We start from the raw sequence: 21,046 nt of genomic DNA, 5'->3' as shown, positions 1-21,046 counted from the left end.
GCCCTCATCAGCCATTCTCCCACCCTGGCCAGGGATGTCATAGACATGCAAAGTCACCTGGGCAAATACCCCACGAGGACTAGGTTTCTGAGTCCTAGAATAAGGGAAGGGACCAGAGACCAAGCCCTGGCCTGCCTTCCTCTCCTCCTGTGATCACCACCACCCTTCCCTCTTGACTCCTGGTCCAAGTGTCCAGCCTTGCCAGCAACACTTTTTCTTTCAGTTTAGTTATTTTGTTTGTTTTGCAGTGCTGAGAGTCAAACCAAGGGTCACAGATGTGCTAGGCAAGTGCCCCAGCGTGACGTCACGGCCCCAGCCCCCTCCCTGCTTCTGCATAGAGGTGAATTACCACTTTGCACTGAGCATTATGGCACAGCCCTGCAAGGAATAGAAAACCCAGATACTAAACCAGGTGTGGTGGTGCAAGGCTTTAATGCCAGCAGAGGCAGGCTGATATCTGAGTTCAAGACCAGCCTGGTCTCCAGAGCAAATTCCAGGTCAACTAAGGCTATATTGAAAAACCATGTCTCAAAAAACCAAAAAAAGGAACAGAGAGAGAGACAGAGACAGGGCCAGGTCCAGGGCCAGGGGAACCCAGAGACTGCCCTGGCTTTGACAGAGGAGCTCTCCCAGGCTCTACCTTGTAGGGGATGGTCCGTTGAGTCCAAATCTTAGATACTGTGTGCTGTTTTAGGAATGGCAGAGAAATATTGAGATTTGGGGATATCTCACCAACTTTATGCCATGACAACCAGATGTCCCATCTCACTGTCTGAACAAACCAGGTAACAGCCACTGTTGCGCCCTTCTCTAGGGTCCACAGACTTCCCGTATGATCAGACTGGTAAGAAGCCACACTTGTGGGCTAGCTTAGCAGATGCTATAGCATCCGGTCCTCTCTGGACCACAGTCTCAGCATAGTAGGCCTACAGCAGAGGTGTCCAGACTTCTAGACCAAAGCTTGTGTTTGTGTAAGTTGTGGAAACTCAGTTCAGTGGTTCTCAACCTGTGGGTCATGACCCCTTTGGGAGTTGAATGTTCCTTTTTCAAAGGGCACCTGAGATCATTGGAAAACACAGACATTTACATCACGGTTCATAACATTAGCAACTTTACCGTTACTAAGTAGCAACAAAAATCATTTTATTCCTGGGGTCACCACAACATGAGGGAAAAAGGGGCCACAGCATTAGGAAGGTTGAGAACCATCTCTTTTAGGTAACAGCACCAGGTTTCAGGGAGAGGATACACAGAAGCTCCTGTTGGCTCAAACACCAGTCCCTGCAAGCGGTTAATGGGTTATTTCCCTTCTCAAGGAATGAATTTAGGAAGAACCAAATGTACAAGATTAGAACGAAAACTTTTAAGAATTAAAAGTAAGCAAATAAGCACAAATTTATCAAAGAACAATATGAACCCTCAAAGCCCAATTCATGGGACTTCAGGAAGGAAGGAATGGCTCTCGGTGATAACATGTGCTGGTGGGGGAGCCCAGTGCGCAGGCCTGGCCCTGGAACATTCGACTCTGGCCCAGCTCTTGCAAGAATTCCCTCTGGGCTGTCAAGTGGGTAGGTTAACTAGGAATTGGATGGAGGGGCAGGGACATGTACTGCGCTGTCAGGGATCCAGCCAGGAGTGACATTTGCATCCATCCACCTTCATACCTTCAGGTCACTGTGCAGAGAAATGGCATTCTCAGAGATTAGCCAGCTTGGCACCACTAAGGTGTGCCCGTCTAGGTACAGAGAAGGGAGCGGGGACAAGGCCTAGAGGTGCCGTGGTTAGAGCAGTGCCTGAAGGGAGCAGCTCAGCTGGAAGGGGAGGTTGCTCCTTCTGGGGAAGGCCACTGGGGGACCCAGGAATTGAACTCAGGTCTTCAGCCATCTCACAGGCCTGCAGTGAGGGCTTTTTATGTTCAAATCAGTGTGGTTGGTGGTAGCAAGGTGATGAAGAGGTGAGTGGAGACGTGGTGACTCGTCTTGCTGCTGGGGTGGGGATCTTCTGGGGGGGTTGCCTAAGGCTATGACAGGGTGTCCTTTGGGTGGGGCCCTCTGTTATGTGTAGCTCCTCTATCTAGACCCTAGCCTCAGTGTGGCCATTCAGACTGCCCCTCTGTTCTCCTGCTTTAAATCCCACCAGCTCTCTCCATTCGCATACACTTTCTTTATATCTATGTGTCTTTGATGGTTTCATACATACATGTGTACAGTGTATCTTGAACATGTGCACTACAAATCCCCTTCCTCCCCCAACTGCCACCCCCTCCAATATGTCACTCTTCCACCTTCATGTTCTCCCTCCCTCTTTCTCTCTCTAGTATGCTTGAGGCTTGTGACAGGGTCTCACTAAGTAGCTCTGACTGGCCAAGAACTTACTATGTGGACCAGGCTGACCTCGAACTCACAGAGATCCACCTGCCTCTGCCTCCCGAATGCTGGGATTCAACGTGTGTGCCACCATGACTGGCCAACTTTTCTATACACACATATATGTACACAATATGCGCGCGCATGTGTGTCTGTGTATGTCTGTCTGTGTGTCTATGTGTATCTGTGTGTGTCTGTGCACCCATGGAGGCCAAAAGGATGTCAGCTCCCTTTAAGCTGTTGTTACAGGCTTTTGTGAGTCACCCAGTATGTATGTTATAGGGTCTGAACCTGGTCCTCAGAACAGTATGTGCTCTTAACTACTCTCCTGCCCCTTGTTTGTTTGTGTCTGAGATGACTTCATTATTCCAGGCTGCCCCTTGAACTCACTGTGTAGTCAGGAATGGTCTTGAATTACTGGCTCGGTGCTTCTTCTCAAACATTTGTCCTCACATCCTGCCGCTTAATTTTTAATTCTTCTTTCTCAAAACTTTATATTCAACCATCAACACAAACCTGTTTCTGGCAAGTTGTTCCTGGGGCTCCCTCTTTTTTCTGTTCTCACCGCCCACCAGAGGCCGAGATGCTGTCTAGTCTGGGCCGCTGCAGTTGTTCCTAACTAGGTTCCTTGTTTCTCCTCCGGCGCTTACACACATCCACAGCCCAAAGGCTGGATTTTTTTTTTTCTTGCAATGCTAGAACAACCTGTGGACCTTGTGTTGTTAGGCAAGTGCTGAAGCTGCTGAGCTGCATCCTCAAATCCAACTAGACTCTATAGATCATAAGACACAAGCCTTGTCACTGCCACAATTAAAAACTTCTGGCGGCTCTTACTGCTGGAAATGCAAGTTCATGCAACTGATGTTTAGTAAACGTGATCTAGTACCTGCCTGCTTTTTTTTTTTTTTTTTTTGCAGGTTCTGGAACTTTCTGCATGATGCACTGTTCCTTTGCTCTTCTTATGTCATTCAGGGCTCTATTACCTGTGCAAACACCTGTCCTGAACCCACACTAGGTAGCGAGGCCCCTTAGTCACTCCTAAGTACCCATAATCCACTTCATTCCAGAAAGTTTCACACCACAGTATTGGGCTCGCTCGCGCTCTCTCTCTCTCTCTCTCTCTCTCTCTCTCTCTCTCTCTCTCTCTCACACACACACACACACACACACACACACACACACACACACGAATGGCAGCATAGTAAAAATGGAGACCTGCCAGCCTTACTCTCCACTTCATCCTGGCATGGAGTGGGTGCTCATAAAGGTTTGAAGCTGAATGGATGAATGAACAAATGAAGTCAGACTTTTCACACAGCTTATCAATAGTCACATTAATGTTAAACACAAGCCATTTATATGAACAATAAATGCAGGCTGGAGAGATAGCTCAGAGTTTAAGAGCACCGTCTGCTCTTCCAGAGGTCCTGAGTTCAATTCCCAGCAACAACATGGTGGCTCACGAGCTCTGGAGCCTTCTTGAGGCAGGCAGAATACTGTATAAATAATAAATAAATCTTAAAACAAAAACAAAAACAGAACAATAAATGCACTTTCCAAAATCTGGAGCAGAGTGCTTTGTGTACATGTACAGTGACTAGTAAATGCCAGTAGAGCCTGAAGTGAGGAGCGGGGCGTGTAGCTAAGAGGTGCATCACTGGCCTGGCATGCGCAGATCTTGAGGTCAATCCCCAGCCGGCCAAGAAGAAGACGGGTGTTGAGGGGGAGGGGAGGAAAGCCCGTGTGAGTGGGTAAGCTTGAGAGTCACAAGGCAGCAGAAGCCTTCACCACAACTGTTGTATTTATCCCCTAGACGTCTCCCGGGCTTTCCCGCCCACCATTTGCCCATTCCCTCCTTGATCAATCCTTTCTCTCCCCTTAACCTGTCTTCTTGCTTTTGCTTTTTTTTTTTAAGAGTTATATTCATTCGTTCGTTTGTTTGTTCGTTCTTTCATTCGTTCAGGTGTAGGCCCTGCCCATGTTGTCCCGTGTGGTCTCAGTATGACCCTCTTGCCTTTACCTCCCACGTAGCTGGGACTGCAAGTATGGCCCCCAGGTTCTGCACTTCTCAATCCTAAACCAAGCTAGGCACAGTAGTGCATGCCTATAATCCCAGTGATCGAGAGGCTGAGGCAGGAGAATTGCCTTGAGCTCTAGGCCAGCTTTGGTGTACACAGTCAGTTTCAGACCAGCCTGAACTACGTAGCAAAGTCCTCTCTCAAAACACCAAAACAGACACTGCAGAAGCAAGAGGGTCTCAAGTTCAAGGCCAAATTGCCGTACTTAGTGCGTCGAAGGCCAGCCTAGGCTACGTGGTCAGGCCTGGCTCACTCGGTGGCTCAGTCACCCAATGCATCAAAGGCTAGCCTAGGCTACGTGGTCAGGCCTGGCTCACTTGGTGGCTCGGTCACCCAGTGCGTTGAAGGCCAATCAATTAATGCTGGAGATATAGCCCGGGGAGAATTATCTCCACAGTGCATGTGAGGCCTGGGTTTGATCCCTAGAACCTCACAGAACTTGAGTTTGTAAGTACTACATTGTTTACTTGTTTATTTCTTTCTGACCCAGTGTCTTACTGTGTAGCTTAGACTGGTTTCAAATTCTTCATACTCCTTCCTCAGCCTCCTGAGTTGCTAGGATTATCGTTGTGTGCCGGCATGCCTTGTTTTTTTGTTTTGTTTTTTGTTTTGTTTTTGTTTGTTTGTTTTGGGTTTTGTTGTTGTTGTTGTTGTTTTGTTTTGTTTTCTGAGACAGCATCTCACCCTGTAGCCTTGGCTGGTCTAAAACGTGTTATGTAGACCAAGCTGGCCTCCAATTCACAGGGACCCTTGAATTATTTCTTTTGACAAAAATGAATTTGGAGTCCTGCTTCGAGTAGGATTTATTTATTATTTTATATTCATGTTGAGCAACCCAAACTGGGTGTCAGAACCTTTTCCTTATTATAATACTGAAAGGCCAGCTCTTTCCCAATACTAAAACCCCAGTTCTTCCTCTTTTTAAAGGGGAGTTGCTCCCTTCCCCTTTATTTTTTCCTCTGGCTAGAGGAACTACACAGAGCCAAGGCTTAAAACTAAGGGGGGGGGGGGGGTGGTCATCTGTTGAGAGCAGGAGCTCCCGGCCTTTAGGAGCATGGCCCGCCTCTTCACTTCCTGACGTCACGCTATTTTTGTCTTTGAATAGCTCATCAACACGATCGCCTCAGAGATCGGAGAACTGAAACGGGAGATGGTACAGACAGATGTCAGCCTGGAAAATGGCCTGGAACCTTCTGAAACCCACAGGTGACCAAAGACGACGTTAGGTGCTGGGCGTGAGCCGGGGAGCTCGCTGAAGCTAGAAAGTGAAGAGGGCTGACACCCGTCCCCCCCTTCAAAGTTTGGGAACCGGGAGTGTGGTGACAGTACCACATGAAATTCTGTAGGAGGTGGGCGTGTCCCAGAAGCTCCTTGCCTGCTTGTTTATTTTAATTGCTTTGAAGGCACTTGAACTTTATACCTTCTTGATTCCTCCTGGCACCAGAACCGGGGAATTGTCGGTGCCGCGTCACAGTGACGGAGAGAGTAACACGGCGAACCCTCCGTGCGTGAAGTAGAAGTCAGTGTAGCCCTGTCAGTCTCCAGGAGGCTTAAAGGGGAGCAGCTAAAGAGGATGGACCCATTTTGCATTCTCAGGTCAGAAAATCCCCGGACCTACATAGCTATTAACCTGAAAAGCCACCCAGGGACCGCGGAACGGATGTAAATGATGGCAACGGAAGCAATGCACTGGGCCAGGTCGGCGTGCTGCATATTACGTGAATGTGTAGGAGGGGCTGATTTTGATCTGGAAAATGACCTTTCCAGGGTCCAGAGGTGGGATCAGAGGTTGAAGGTCAAGTCTTTTAGCTCTTTGATACAGCCTTTGTCGTTGACAGAGAAGCAGAGTGTCATTGCTTTGGGATGATAGAAGTTGGTGCCTAGAAACCCGGATTCACCACCGGGTTCCCCGCTTCCCCTGGCTGAGGCTGTCTGGAGTAGAACGGAGTTAAGATTTGCGGTATAGGGTCTGCTTCCAAGTCGCAGGCAAACCAGGTGATGCTGGTTGCCCAGGCAAGTTTCAAACCAGCCTGACTTGTTCCCCGCCCAAGACTGAGGGAGAGAAAATGCCATCCGGGGAGCAAGCTGGCAGCTAGAAGTGGTGCTGCAATGCCATGCCTCTCAGGAGGCGCTGTGTTTGCCTTAGCCAGTGGTCTGCTTGCTGGCCTTCTCTCCTTAGTGTGGAGATGGAGCAGGTAGTCCTCTGTGCTTCTTGGCTTGGGGTGGGGTGGGGGCGCTTTCTTCACACCCCACTGTGAAGGGCTTTGATTAGTTCATTTGCTTTCACCCACAAACTTTTGATGCACATACACGGTGCATGATGGCTTTCAGTTAGAGTTTGGGGGCTTTTGTTTGTTTGTTTTGTTTTTGAGGGTGCTTTGTCTTGTTTTCATCTCATATACAGAGTAGGTCAAAGGCTCTTCTTGGAACTTTTGCCCTGGGATGACCTAGAGGCCTCTGCACTCTTATGCTTAGGCACACATGGAGTCCAGGCTCATGGGGAGTAGAGCTTAATGGCATTGGTTTCTGCCATGTCCAGGAAATGCAGTGCTAGGGGACAGACCCCAAGCTCTGCAGGTGACAGACACAGGGTGAAGGGAACATCTCCCCGGAGTAGACATCACAGAGGCTGTTAAGGTGTGGGGAGTGGTGAGTTGTCAGCCATTGTGTCTGTCTTGCTCTCAGGCTTCAGCAGGTGATAGGTGGGAGACCTGGAGGTCATGTCATCACTACCATCGGCCGCCCTTTGTTTATTTGTGGGGCATGCTAAGTATGTGTTATACTCCTGAGGTACACTCCCAGTGCCAATAACCCTTTTCATCTCTTCCTTTCCAAATTTAACAATGACCAAAAGTGCCAGGCCTGACTGGTCATGGTGGCACACACCCTTAGCTCCAGCAGAGGCCGAGGCAGGTGATCTCTGTGAGTTCGAGGCTCACCAGATCTACATAGCAAGTTCCGGGACAGCCAGAGCTACATAATATATAGAGCTTGTCTCAAACAAACAAAACAAAACAAAACAAAACAAAACAAAAAAAGGAGCAAAAGTACACTACAATAGCATTTTTGTTCAGACTACTATCCTTGGACGCTGTGTTCACCAACACCGAATTTACTCATTTATAGCTTTACCTCACTTGCTGGTCAGAGTGGCAAATGTGCTATAATGGTAGCATCTGGGAAGTGGAGGCAAAAGGATCGGAAGTTTGGTGTCTGGGCATCATACCCACTGAGATGCCCTCCCCTCCCCTGTTGCTGCTGCTTCTGGCCTGTGCTCCCTTGTTCCCTGACTCCCTGTAATGATGGAATTACCCAGAGCTCTTGGGCCTCTTCTTTTCATCTCTTTGCTCCTCTTTATCCAGTTGACCTTACCTAAGCTATTGGGGGATTTCTGTACTCAACGCCCACATCAGTAAAACAGGAATAATAAATAGAGCAGTTGCATAGCATTCCCAGGAAGAACACACAAAGCAAAGGCTGTAAAGGCCTTAGCCCAGTACCTGACCTGGCAGGTGCAATGCGTATTTACAAAGGAAGTCTCTAGAGTCTCAAGTTAATGCCATCTGACCTTGTGGCTTTGATGCCATGTAGATGTTGATTGCCAACTTAGATTCCTTGGTTGATCCTCTTTATGAGTTCAGAGGTTTGCATTAAACTTACAGAAACTGCAAGTGAACCCCTGGGGTCCCCTTGCAAAGCCACTCAGTCCCAGGTCTTTCTTATCCCCACTCAACATGAACCATTAAAGTAGACTCTCCCCGGCGCCATTAACCTGGCCTCTGTCTCGTGTCCTGGCCACCACTCTTTCCTTTTTTTTTTTTTCGGGGGGGGGGGTGGTTGTTATTTAAGCAGCAATCAGTCGGTCTAACCCTAACTCATGCCACTACTATGTACAAAACTCTTCAGCAGATTCTAATCAGAAACCTAAATTCTTACTATGGCCTTCAAGACCCTAGGCCATCTATCTGCCTTCCCTGGCCCCTCTTATACCACTATTTCTTCTCTCTTCCTTGCTCAGTGCGAGCCCCACTGGCTTTATCACCAAGGGGCTCCACACCTGGCCTTGTACTTGCTGTTCCTTCTGCCTGGAGTGTGCTTCCCCCCTTGAGCACTCTGCCACTTCCCTTGGCTTCCTCATTTTTCTTCAAAGAACTTGTATGGCTGGGCATAAGCAGCCCTCTAACCTGATGGGTTCTGCATCCGTGGAGTCACCAACCACAGGCAGAAAAATTCTGTTTACAAACTACATCCACGCTGAATGCGTTTTCTTGCCACTGTTCCCTAAACAATACAAAATAATAACTATTTCCATGTGCTAGGCATTAGAACTAATCTGGAAATGATTTTGTTTGTTTGTTTGTTTGAGCTGGTCTCGCTGGCAGCCTAGATTGACCTCCAACCCATGACCCTTCTATGTCAGCCTCTCAAGTGCTGACTTACAGATGCCTCACTTACAGGAGGGTATGTATAGGCTATTAGAAAATATGATACCATTTTATATAAGAGACTTCAGCATCCTCAGATTTAGGTATCGTCAGGGATCCTTGAACCAGTCCTGAGGGACTTGTGTACCTATTTATTTGCCTAATCACGTTCTACTTCCAAAGACTAAAAAGGCCAGATTCCACAAAAGCAGGGGTTTGGCTTGTTACACCATATTTTGGAGCCAAGAGTTGTGTCTGGCATATGACATATCCATAACTGTAGGAGGGTAGGTGGCCAACAGTTCATCAGAGGCCCATCACAACATAAGATGTCCCCCACCCCCGTATTAGTGCACACACAAAGCAGTGTACACCTGCTTATAGTGTGCAGCTGTAACCCTAGCACTGGGGAGACTAAGGCAGGAATGTTGCAGGTCCCAGGCCAACCTGTGCCATAATAGTGAGTTCAAGGATGACTTCGATAACTTAGTGAGAGCCTGGCTTGGAAGACAGACAGACAGACCTGGGGATGGTGGGAAGGGAAAGAAAAGAAGATAAAATTGAACATGTGTGGTCCACCTTAGACTTCCTGGCCACAAAATGGGCCCTGAGCCCCCTCCTTTCTGGTTCCATCTGTGCTTCCCCCATCAGTCCTGTGGTCTGGGCTCCTGGGGCCCTTTGCTTTTAGGCTAAGAGCAAAAGGAAGCTGGATAGGCAGGAGGAAGATGCCAGGGTTATTCCTGATGGCCAGCCCTCTCTACTTGGCACTTCCAGTTTCCTTTCTCACTATCCTTCCTTCTAAAGGGTGGGGAGTATGGGACCATAACAGCCTCTTGCTCCACCTCTGGGTGAAAGGTATCTATGTTGGGGTGCATCCTCCAGGACTGAAATGGGCCCGTGCTCTACCCTCATCTTCCCTGGGCCCATCATTTTGAGCTCACAGTCTACATGTTCCTGTGTCCTCAGGCAAAGAAGAGGGGAAAACATTGTTAAAGCTACATAAATATTCTCTTGGTTCACACTGGACTGTCAGGACTCCTCAGGATCCTGACTAGACACGGTCATTGAGGACATTGCACCTAATGATGCCTTCCTTACTGGTGCCCTGGGATTTGGAAGCCTGGGTGATGTCTGTGGTCCTTTCAGCTCCTCTCTTCTTACCCTGCCCCTCCTTCATGCAGGAGCTTCCTTGGCCAACTCTAGTAAATACTGTTAGAATGCAACAGTTGCCTTCCACCACTGGCCTGGTCTAGCTCACGGTAGCAATGAAAGGTCCATGACATCAAAACCACTACTCTCTTCCTTTAAAGATCCAGATCTCAAGAGAGAACTGTGTCTTCCACTTGGGGCAGTGGTTCTCTGCCTGCCTAAGGCTGTGACCCTTTAATACAGTTCCTCCTGCTGTGGTGGCCACACACACCCCCAACCATAACATTATTTTCATTGTTACTTTATAACTGTAATTTTATTACTGTCATGAATCGTAATGTAAATGCCTGTGTTTTCCAATGGTCTGTTTAGCGGTCACGACCCACAAGTTGAGAACAGTTGTTCTAGAAAAAAGAGAATCCTATTAGAATATTTCTCTGATGAGACAGCTGTGGCCATATCCACTGCTCTGTGCCCTTCTCAAAGAACTCTGGCCCTGCTGGTACCACTTTCAAAATAGTCCACCAATGTTTAGCATTCTTCAGCAAGAGTACATGAGAATATAGTTAAGGTTAAGGTGAGTTTTCACAGAGAAACCACACAGCCAGCATCCAGACCAAAACAAACAAACAAACAAACAACAACAACAACAAAAACCAAAACAGCTTCTCAACCTCCCCCGAGGCTTTCCTCTTGTCACATCTGTCTCAGGCCTACGCAGTGTCCTGACTGGCACTGAGCTGGACCCGTCCGGTTGACGGATTTACTGCTTGTTTTCATTTTGTCGCTGAGGTTGAGCCCGATTCATCGCACACATGTTCTACCTATTCTCACTTTGCTCATTTTTCAGCTTTATATAATTGAAGTCATAACAGAATATGCTTCTAAAAGTCTGGCTTCTTTTTACTCAACTTAAGAAAAAAATGATAGTATTTCATCATATGAGCACACAGAACATTTTACCCATTCCACTATTGATAGATAGTTGTCCTGGATCCACTTTAGAGTTGGGTTCCGTTGTTTTTCTTTTCTTTCTTTCTTTCTTTCTTTCTTTCTTTCTTTCTTTTTTTAATAGGGTCTTATATAGCTTAGGCTGGTCACTAGTTCACTGTGTAGTTGAACTTGGCATTGAACTCTTTTAGGGGGCAGGGCAGGGCATGTCACTAAATACCCTGGGCTGGCCTAGAACTTGCTATGTCGTCCAGGCTGGCCTCTAACTCACAGATGTGCCGGCCTTTGCTCCCAAGTGCTGGGACCTTGACCTCTTGATCTTCTTGCTGCTGCCTCCTGTCTGAGGGAATTACAGGTGTACCTCCACACAAATTGTCCATTTGTCTGAAGAATTGGTCAGCATTTCCTGAACTAATTTGACTCAGGTCATTAATGGCATCACAACTATAAATATTGTACAGCTATTTTTGTAGTTCTGCCTTTAAGATTGCTGTATCCAGTACAATTTGCCCATATATTAAATCTTATGTCCTCACCTTTAATAACTTCAAATACAGGATTCAAAGCCACCTTGGTTTATTCCTTCCCTGTCTTTTCTTCAAGAGACAAATACAAGGAAACTCAGAATTTTCTGCTGCTCTTCTGAAGACTTTAGAGATACATAGAGATCCTTAGGAAGCCAGGACAAACGAATGGATGAAAAGTCAGAGTATTTTGACTTCTTGCACTATCTGTGTCATGTGCAGTGTCAGCAGTAAACAAATAGTTTCCTCTCTTATTGCACCGGAAACCTGTGCAAAGCACAGGTCATGTTGCGCCAAACTTGGAGTGCATACTAGAGAGTCAGTGAGAAGCCAGTCCTAGAAACCTGAACCAAATTCATCTTTAAAAGAAGGGTTGGAAAAAAAAAAGAAGGGTTGGTTTGAGACCCGGGAGGCACAGCTCTATGGTGGAGCCGTTGACCGGCATTTGCAAAGCTCTGGGTACTATTACCAACATTGCAAAAAGAAGGGGAAAGACGAGTGGTTTTCTTCCTCTATTGTGACTTCCGACTCATAAAACTGCGTGCTGCACAACGCCAAGCTTCTCTTGCAGTACCTTAGGCTCTCTGCAAAGAGGGTTTGATGTTCACAAGTTTGCAGTCCCCTTTTAAACCTTGTCTGTTTGAAGAAGTAAACACGTATTTCTCCTGGGTCTTGGCCATTCCCGTTCTTTCTCAAGGAAACCAGAAAGAGAAGCTTTTCAGGTTGGGTCACGACTGAAAAGCAGCTGAAACGGAACCATGTGGAGCTGGGTTAGGCGGAGCAGGAACTCCTGGGCGACCATGCTCTGCTCAAGAGAACAAGTCTTTCCGAATTAAAAGTTTGGCAGTAAGACACTTCCTGTCCTGCCTGTAGTGAGTATAAGTGTGCCAGCCTGATCACTTCTCTCCAGCCATTCCCTGAGACGATCACTTAGAGTATTCTCAACGTGAAGTCGAAGAATTCGACAAAGGCTGGCCAAGCCTTTGCTCATACTGTTGCCAGCATGAGATTGTGTTGAGCCTGCGCGGAGTATTTACTGAGTGGATATAGTTTGTTAAGATTCCCCTGGTGGAGCCTGTAGATTTACACTACACAGAAAGGAGAGAGTTGTAAACAAATGAGTGTCGTATAATGGGATGAATATAGGAATGTGCCAGATTCTGGAGGTGGAGAGTTGGGGAATCCCAGGTCAGCGGTAATTTTAGAAAAAGTGATAGCTGACATCACTCCATTAAAGAATTAATTATACAGGTAAGAGCAGCTTGTATTTACATCTGTTCCAAAGACCCATTTCGTCCACCTCAATTCTTGCTATCGAGGAAAGCTTTCTTAATGTTTCAAAGAACATTTAAATTTTCTCTTCTTGATTCATAACAGTTGATGTGTATATTGTGAAGAGGACACACATCAGAAAATGAAAGTGATGTGATGAAGCTGGGCACGGTAATGCATAGGTCTCCCCATCACTAGGGATGCTGAGACATGGCTGTGGGGACTTTCTTTTTTAATGGTTTCTTTATTTTATTTTATTTTATTTTATTTTATTTTATTTTATTTTATTTTATTTTATGGGTATTGGTGTTTTGTCTGCATGTATGTTTTTGTGAGGGTGTCAGATCCCCCTGGAGTTACAGACAGCTGCGAGCTGCATGTGGGTACTGGGAAATAAACACAGGTCCTCTTGAAGAACAATCAGTGCTCTTAAGCACTGAGTATAGGGACTTTGAGATCCTCCTGTGCTACAAAACAAGACCTGTCTCAAAACAAAGAAATAAGAAAACAGCTGGGTGTGGTTCTACACACCTATAATCCTAGCACTTGGATATGGAGGCAGGAGGATCACAAATTCAAGGTTATCCTTGGCTACAGAGTAAGTTGGTCATCAGTCTTGCCTATAGAAGACTCTGTCTTTAAAAAACAAAGACGAAAACAAAACACCAAATAAAAAGCAAGCATGAAATCACCTACTGAGGCAGAACCAAGTATTGTTCTCTCTCTTTGCTGTTTTATCTCTCCATTTTTGTTTCGTATTACTAACTATATAAATGGTAGATCATGAATGAATACTCATCTGACCTGGTGTTTTTGTTTTCATTTTTGTTTTAACATTCTGGGGCCTGGGAATCACTTCCAGTTTGGTTTGGTTTATGTTGTGTTGTGTGTGTAGTGTGGGCTTGTGTTTTTGTTTGTTTGTTTTGTTGTCATTACTTGCTTGTTTTCAGTCAGTGTCTCTGTGCTGCTGTTCCATACTTGGATCCATAGGCTGTAGCAATCCTCCTGCCTCAGCGCCCCCAGGGTCTGGGACTACAGGCCTGCGCCAGGAGCACTAGTTTGGAGTCCCTGTTTTTGGCACCATCCTGTCTCATGGTTGGTGCCTCTGTCAGCCCTAGACATCATTGGCAACACTCTAGGGTTAGGTGCATTTTACACTTTCTGTTCTTTGTCTGGTCTCTGGGGTCAAGCCTGTGACCCCATGCATGCCTAGCACTAAGCTTTAGCCCAGCCCTAGTTTATTTGGCAGCTCTGCATCCTGGATAGCTAGCTCCACTCTGCCATGAGCTGGCTGTCCACTTAGTTAGAATTCTGTTGTTGAATTGGTCCAGCTAGGCACTAGAGTCGGCCCCAGCCGAAAGCACTTAAGTAGTAGAAACCGCCAATGCGGGAATGCCTGTCTTTCTGTGGAGTGCAGGCTGGAGGGCAGCAGGGCAGCTGAGCCCGCCTGGCTCCTCCCCGAGCCTGCTCTCAGCTCCAAGGGCAACCAGGACAACAGGTTCTTTGTTTCCACTTCTTATTTTTATAAGAACAAACAGAAGCCTCTGCCAGGGCTGACTCTCAAGCTCTCATATCTGGTCTCAAGCTGGAAAGGAAGCTCCTGGGTGGAATTGCCCACCACTGTCCCCCACCCCCAGTCCCGCTGCTGTCCCCCACCCCCAAGTCTTTCTTGTGTGAAAATGGCCGCCCTGGATGACAGCCATCAGGTTTAGTCCCCATTTCTAAGTACTTTTCCTCCTGAGCCTCCAGAGATAGAATTTTTTTAAAAATCAAATGAAAGCCCTAAAAGAAAAGTGTGTGTGTGTGTGTGTGTGTGTGTGTGTGTGTGTGTGTGTGTGTGTGTGTTCCACTTGTAAAAATCCTCTTACTGCATATCATTAGAAATCACTTTCAGGAAGTTGTGGCTTCCTCCCAAAAGAAGCCATAGCCCTCAGCCACAAGGAAATCAAATCCATAACCCAAAATACAGTAAGGTTTCGTTTTCCTTTTAGGAGTTTGAAAAGAGACAAGGTCCTTGGGGAATTAAAACATCAACATGTCGGATGCTGGCGAACGTCAGAAGTCACAAAGTGCAACAACCTAGGGCTTGTAGTGCACCTGCCTAGCATGCACAAGGCTCTGGCTTTAACCCCAGCACTACAAAGTGAACAAAACAAATCCGAAAACTGGACTTGGTTGGTTGGTTAGGTGTTGTTGTTGTTGTTTGGGTTTTTTGTTTTTGTTTTGTTTTATCATTTTCACCTTGAATAAGGAATTAAGTTGAATGGCTCAGTTATCCCTCTCAACCCAGCTAAAGATGCAGAGACTCTACAAGAACATGGTTCCCCCAGTTCCCGGCCATCACCCTTCCTGTCTTGGCCAGTGGGAAGAAGGTCCCTCGGGTCATCTGCCAACCTTTGTGCTATAAGCAGAACTTGCGCACTAGGGCCTTGTGTCATCGGGATGGATCTGGGCCTCCTTTCAACTCCAGACCTTAGGGTTACAAAGAAGGATTTAAGTTAGCCTTTAGAGTCAGGAATTGTAGACTTGCCTGAAGGTGTTAAGCAATCATCAAATAGCAACCGCCGGCAGGTGTTTCTGAAACTGAAGGTTTCTGGGAAGTTTTGTTTGGCATATATGTGAGGAATTGTTATTTGTGCCAGTAATATTTTTATCAGATGCATTTTCCCCTGTATGGGGAAAATCTTTATTTGTTTTCTTCATAAGGAGCCTACATTTCCGAAAACTGTTGATCCTCAGTCTACCACCTGTCACCACCCCCCCCCATGCTCTATAAAGCCTGGGGTTCATCCCCCACTAAATGTGGTGTCTGATTGGCCACTGCCAAGTATTTTGCTACATGCTCAGGGATGTACCACACTAACAAAATCATGATATATACACAAGCCTCCACCCTCTTGTCTGACCCTTAATTCTTTTCTCCATTAATTTATTTATTTATTCACTTTATACCCTGATTGCAGCCCCCCTCTTCTCCTCCAAGTGCCCCCGCACACACTCCTCCCCCCATTCTCCCCTCTCCTTCTCCTCAGAGAAAGGGTGGTCTCCCAAGGATCCCAGCATGCCCTGGAACACTAAGTTGCTGCGGGACCAGGAGCATCCTTCCCACTGAGGCCAGACAAGGCTACCCAGTTAGGGGAATGGGATCCTAAAGCAGGCATTCGACTCAGAGGGGACCCCAACTCCAGTTGTTGAGGGACCCACATGAAGACAAAGCTGCACCTTTGCTGTACATGTGCAAGGGGCCTAGGGCCAATCCATGCATGCTCTTTGGTTGGTGGTTCAGTGTCTGTGAGCCCATGAGACGAGGTTAGTTGACTCTGTAGGTCTTATGGAGTCTTAGACCCCTCTATCTCCCTCAGTTGTTCCCCCAACTCTTCAATGTGACTCCCCAAGCTCTGTCTAATGTTTGGCTGTGGGTCTCTACATTTGTTTCCATCCTCTGCTGGGTGAGGCCTCTCAGAGGAGTTACGCTAGGCTCCTGTCTGCAAGCATAGCAGAGTAATTAATAGTGTCAGGGATTGGTTCTCTCCCATGGGATGGGTCTCAGGCAGGGTCAGTCTTTGGTTGGGCATTCCAACAATCTTTGCCCCATCTTTGTCCCTGCACATCTTACAGGCAGGACAAATTTTAGGTCAAAAGTTTTGTAGTTGGGCGGTGCCAATTCTACCAGACTTTCAAAGAAGAGCTAATACTGATACTCCTCAAACTATTCCACAAAATAGAGACAGAAAAAACACTGCCAAACTCATTCCATGAGGCCGTAGTCACCCTGATGTCTATATCACATAAAGACCCAAAAGAGAAAGAGAATTTCAGACCAATTTCCTTTATGAGCATTGGTGTAAAAGCACTCAACAAAATACTTGAAAATTGAATCCAAGAACATATCAAAAACATCATCCACCATGACCAAGCAGGCACCCCAAGCGGGGATGCAGGGGTGGCTCAATATATGAAAATCCATCAATGTCATCCACCATATAAAGGAACTGAAGGAAAAAAAGACACTCAGTCATTTTATTAGATGCTGAAAAGCCTTTGATAAAATCCAAGACCCCTTCATGTTAAAATTCTTTGAGAGATCAGGGATACAAGGCACATAGCTAAACACAATAAAGACAATAATCAGCAAGCCTATATCTAACATCAAATTAAATGGAGAGAAACTTAAAGCAATCTCACTAAAATCAGGGCCAAGACAAGGCTGCCCACTCTCTCTGTATCTTTTTAGTATAGTACTTGAAGTTCTAGCTGGAGCAATAAGACAACTAAAGGGGATCAAGGGGACACAAACTGGAAAGGAAGAAGTCAAAATACTGCTATTCACAGATGATATAACAGCATACATAAGTGACCCCAAATATTCTACCAGAGAACTCTTGCAGCTGATGCTCCCTTTCAGCAAAGTTGCTGGATACAAAATTAATGCAAAAAACAAACAAACAAAAAAATCAGTAGCCCTTCTATATAAAGAGGCTGAGAAAGAAATTAGGGAAACAATACCCTCAATTCCTAAGAGAGCCTGGACACTAACCTCTTGAAGCAAGAAGCCTGCACCCTTCATTCAGGCATTCATATGTGCCAGGGACGGGTAGTAGATTTCAGGTAAATGAGAGCTCACAGGATAAATGCTAAAGCCCCTTTGGTCCCTGGTGTTTCTCCAAGCCTCCTGCAGGGCTCCTGCCTTAACTGAAGGGTGGCTCCCACCAATGCTCTATACTTTCTGGTTTCTCTTGTGAGCACCAAGTTCCTATCATTAGAATAAACTTCTCCCTGCACTGAAATAAGCACTCTGTATTTGGCAACCTTGAGAGCATTGTCACCAGTGTCCTACTTTGTCCTTGCAAATGTAAACTAAATGTCATCATTGGCGTTATGCTCTGAGGCTAGAAAGCCTATCTGTAGGAGGAGTCCATGGGCAACAAGGAAGACATTTGCTAAGACCTCCGATTTGTTATTCTGCAAGGAATGAGGCTGCTTCCTGGCCCAAGGCTCCAAGACGGCCAAAGGCTTGGTAGCTGTGGTGGCTTTGGCCACTCATTTCCTGGTAAACACACAGACAAGAACCTTTTGTCTCCTGAGGCTAGAACTAAGTAGCCAGAGTCTGACTGAGGGAAGGCCTGAGTCCACAGTTGAACATTGGGGCCTGAGAATGAGGCTCAGTTGGACACTCCTGAGCATCTCCTCTTGCTCATTAGCAAAGGCTATCCACATTCCTCCCCCCACTCAGGCCCTGGCCATGCCTGCCCCAGGCTGGGTCTGAGGATGGTCCCTGTGAGATGAGCATGTGAAGGAATCACGTCTCGGAGATGTGAGGAGATTTGGGCCCTGAGCTGAAGGAGAGTGGGAGGAGGCTAGGGTCTGAGCTCAGTGTTGGCAGGTTGGAGGGACCCAGATAGAGCAATGTACATTCGAGAGAAGCTTTGCCCTGTGGGAGAGCATGTGGTTAGCATGTATAAGGCTCGGGGCTCCACCCCACCCCCCACCAGACAAATTCATGAAATAGGAGTTGTTTAAACTCATCCATGAGGGATGAGCATGGCAGAAAAGCTTACCAGGTGGCTTTCTCTGCGAATCCAAGAGAAAGGTTTGTAGATATTAACACAGAAAAAATATCCTCCTTTTCTAATCAAAGATGCCATATCCCAGATTTCAATCATCTTTGCCCCTCCTTTTCCTCTTGTATATATTTTACATATTTTTACTTTTCTTTAAAAGAAAATTTTCATATCACCACCATGACTGGAAAATGCTGTTGTAAAAGGCTATTATAACACTATAGCTTAAAGATTTTAATTGGCTTTAATTTTTATTCTAGAGTTGGTCATTTAATTCCATAAAATAAAGTGTTCCTGTTCCAATGAGAAGAACAGGAGATTTGAAAAAAAAATTGATAGAGGAAGGGGGTGGGGATGAGCAAAAATGAGATCAATCCTTTCAAAGTTTTTCTTAGTAAGATGGGGCGGGGCTGGAATCAGAATGATAGACATTTTGGCATCAGATTCCTTCAGGCTACTTGTTGTGCACAGAGGAAGGTGGAAGGCCTCGGTTCCCCGCCAGAGGAAACTGGCCTTCGCAGACGTGCCGTCCTCACACTTCTCAGAAGGTCAAATAAGTGGCTTCATTTCACTTTGGCGATATTGAACTTAGTTAAATACTTTAACTTTTAGTGTGTGTTTGTCTGTCTGTGTGTGTGTGTGTGTGTGTGTGTGTGTGTGCTTTGCATGCATGCATGTATGTATGTGAGTGAAAAAATAAAAATAATAAAAAAGAAAGATGGCTCCATGACATGGTAGGGGAGGCCGTTTATTGTAGATAAAAGGAAGCTCAAGGCCTGAGGCACAGACATGTGGAAAAGCCCAGAGTGAAACATAGCTAGATGGGGCTATTTGGGGAGAGGAGGGGAGGGAGGGCAAGAGAGGAGCCATCAGCCTGTGCTTAGTTCCATGGGGGCCAAAAGAGGCTGCCTTGTGCCCGCCCCCTCCAAGGAACTGTGTGGGTGCTGGGAACTAAAGGCAGGTCCTCTACAAGAGCAACCTGCACTCTCTGCGGCTGAGCATCTTTCCTGTCCCTGGCAATGTGAATTTTGGCCTGAGTGATACTTTGCTCATTCTCTTATAACCGTATATAGGAAGTCTGTAAGAGGAACTTCTATTCGCCTGTTTCAATTGCTGTCGCAGAGGCTCCATCTGCTAACCTAGGCCTAGTCCTGGAAGCTCCATAGGCCTAGAATATTTTCAGCCTCTGAGACTTACTGCTGAATAAGCTCACCCTCTCTTGTTCTTTCTGAGTTCATAGCTGGCTGGTTCAACTCAAACTCCTCTCCCAGCTGATTTATTCAAACTGGCTTTCTCTTGGCTTCTGAAGTGCTCTGCTTAGCCTCAGCCTAACTCCAGCAATCTGCTCTAATCGTCTGGCTCTGTCTGTCTTCACCTGTGTCTAGCTCGTTCACTCATTCAACCTCTCTCCCTCTCTCTCTCTCTCTCTCTCTCTCTCTCTCTCTCTCTCTCTCTCTCTCTCCCCCCCCCCCCCCCGTAAAACTCTCCTTGTAAAACTTCCCCCTCCCCCGCACTGCCCTGTAAGTAGCTTCCCTTTCCTCTTAAGAGCTGGGCGTATCCTGTTCTGTCAAATCTCTTTTTGATTCGTCACTTTTTCTGCCACTCAATTAGACATCACTTAAAACATGGCTGCTTCCTTTTACAAACTTTACCTTCATTGTTTGTGATTACAGACATGTACCACCAAGCTTTGGACCTAAGCTTTTCTTTTCCCGAAACTTGCTCTATACCAGGCTGGCCTTGAACTCAGATCTGCTTGCCTCTGTCTCCTGGATTAAAGGTGTGCTTGTATTCCAGCTGGATCACACAGACCTAGTAGGTCTTTGGATGTGATCTCTTGCCAGAGCAGCCATGTTCTGAATAAAATTCCTCTACGGAGCTCAGTCCAAAAGGTGGCCTCCTGTAATTCCCACACAACACTACTGAAATTAGTTCTAGTCAGTAAAGCCTGAGCTTCCACTTGCTATCTTAATTACTCTGCCACATGTTAGGAAAACTGTCAGTTTTTATTTTTATTCGCTTGTTTGCTGTTATTGAAACAGAGTCTCACTATGTGCCCTGGCTGGCCTAGAACTCACTATATAGATCATGCTTGTTTTACATTTACAGAGGTCCACCTACCTCTGCCTCTAGGTATTAAAGGTGCCACCAAACCCAGCTTATTGTCACTTTGTAGCCAACCACTGGGATGTTATTAGATATCAAAATGGAACTGACCCATCCAGCAGTCTCAACACTGTTGAATGATTGGACTGGACTGTTGCATGTTGAAGTCAACTTGGGCTACATAGCCAGACTTGACTTTGTTCCTAGTGGATATTGTTTGACTTTGCATTTCATAGCAGAACCTTTGTTTTTTATGCTCAGAGATGGAATGTTATTGGAAAGCAACCCGGAGCATGGACTTGGCTTGGTGGTTGTTTCCGCTTTCCTTCCTTGACAAGATTAGCATCCTAGGTTATAATTAGCCCTGCCCACCTGCCTGCATTCTACAATTGCTCCAGGAAAACAAGACAAAATAAATGTGTTGCCTTTAAGATCTAGAACCAAATCCCAGCACTCAGGAGGCAGAGGCAACCTGGTCTACAGCACTAGTCCAGGTCAGTCAGGCTACACAGGGAAACCCCGTCTCAAAAAATCAACCAAACAAACAAACAAAAAACCCTGAACCAAGGGCTGGTGTGTAGATCCACTGTAGCACTTTCGTAGCGTGCAAAAGAT

The 21,046-nt window shown here is 46.3% G+C and overlaps 1 protein-coding gene across 5 annotated transcripts in view; it reads left to right on the top strand.

The window, feature by feature from the left end:
* The window catches only part of RIN2 (Ras and Rab interactor 2), a 233,823-nt gene that overhangs the window by 159,663 nt on the left and 53,114 nt on the right, over positions 1-21,046 (top strand). For 3 of the 5 annotated variants that reach the window (XM_084777851.1, XM_084777852.1, XM_084777853.1), the window contains one exon: positions 5,550-5,650. In XM_084777851.1, the coding sequence (XP_084633977.1) occupies positions 5,550-5,650 (101 nt within the window). Of the gene's footprint in view, positions 1-5,549; positions 5,651-5,890; positions 6,041-21,046 lie in introns of those variants that run through there. The other 2 variants (XM_084777856.1, XM_084777854.1) reach the window with 2 other exon arrangements.

The sequence above is a fragment of the Acomys minous genome, assembly GCF_964271855.1.
Source record: "Acomys minous genome assembly, chromosome: 3".
Classification (NCBI taxonomy): domain Eukaryota; kingdom Metazoa; phylum Chordata; class Mammalia; order Rodentia; family Muridae; genus Acomys; species Acomys minous.
Note: the sequence above shows the minus strand (reverse complement) of the source record. Positions and strands in the feature narration are given on the sequence as shown.